This window comes from Sceloporus undulatus, unplaced genomic scaffold (genome assembly GCF_019175285.1).
Source record: "Sceloporus undulatus isolate JIND9_A2432 ecotype Alabama unplaced genomic scaffold, SceUnd_v1.1 scaffold_39063, whole genome shotgun sequence".
Taxonomy (NCBI): Eukaryota; Metazoa; Chordata; class Lepidosauria; order Squamata; family Phrynosomatidae; genus Sceloporus; species Sceloporus undulatus.
In genome coordinates, this window is record NW_024841973.1 from 37 (window position 1) to 1,105 (window position 1,069).

General features: G+C 62.3%; 1 protein-coding gene across 1 annotated transcript; it reads left to right on the forward strand.

Annotated features, from left to right (window-relative positions):
• Positions 1–261: 261 nt before the first annotated feature.
• LOC121918800 (alpha-N-acetylneuraminide alpha-2,8-sialyltransferase-like) lies at positions 262–715 on the forward strand (the record flags this gene model as incomplete). Its single annotated transcript, XM_042444785.1, has 1 exon — positions 262–715. A coding segment is annotated over exon 1 (418 nt), but the record flags the coding sequence as incomplete, so codon positions are not given.
• Positions 716–1,069: the final 354 nt, after the last annotated feature.

Genomic DNA, 1,069 nt, shown 5'->3' on the forward strand with positions numbered 1-1,069 from the left:
CTTTGGGCTCCTTTGGCCTCCTCCTCCTCCTCCTCCTCCAGGAGGACCCTGAGCAGAAGAGCAGCAGAAGAGGAGGAAGGGGCCCTCCTCCTCCTTTTATGGGGGGCCCTGGGGCTCCGGAGGAGACAGAAGAGCCCACCCCCAGAGCCGCCTCCTGCTGCTGCTGCTGCTGCTCCTTGCTTGGCGTCCAGCACCAGAGGAAGAGGAGGAGGAGGAGGAGGAGGAGGAGGTGGGTGGCTGCGGGCATCTCCTCCTCCTCCTCTCCCTCTCCTTCCTCCTCTCCTTAGGACCCCCGCCATGCGCCTGGCCAGGGACTGTGCTCCTGCTTCTCCTCCTTCTCCTTCTCCGGGGAGCTGGATGGCGCCCTGCCTCCGGCGTTGCTGCTGCTGCTGCTGCTGCAGAGGCCCCCCCCGCGGCTGCCGATGGCCGGTGGGCGCCAGCGCCTTGGCCTTCTTTGTCCTGGGCTGGCTCTACATCTTCCCCGGCTACCGGCTCCCGGACCAGGCGGCCATCGTGCGCGGAGTGCGGCTCCAGCAGGGCGGCCAGCCCTGGAGCAGGAACCTCAGCGCCGGACTAGCCTTCAGGTCAGCCCCAGCCCCAAAAGAAGCCGCCTCCTCCTCCTCCTCCTCCGCGTGGCTGGCCTTCTCCTTGGGCTTTCTGGGCCAGGGTCTCCAGAAGGGGCTTCCGAGGCTGAGAGAGGGCCACTTGCCCCAAGGTCAGCCACTGCTCTCCAGAGTCCAACACTCCAAACCGGCATCTGCATCTTTGTCTGTCTGTCTGTCCATCCATCATCTATCCATCCATCCGCCTGCCTTCCTTTCTCTCTTGCCCTTCCTTCCTTCCTTCCTTCCTTCCTTCCTTCCTTCCTTCCTTTTCTTCCTTCCTTCCTTCCTTTGTCTTCCTTCCCTCCCTCCCTCCCTTTCTTTTTCCTCCCTTCTCCCTTCCTCCCTCTTCCTTCCTTCATCCCTTCCTTATTTCTCCCTCCCTCCCTCCCTTTCTTTCTTTCTTTCTTTCTCCCTCTTCCTTCCTGCTTTCTCCCCCTCCCTCTTTCTTTTTCTTCTCCCCCTCC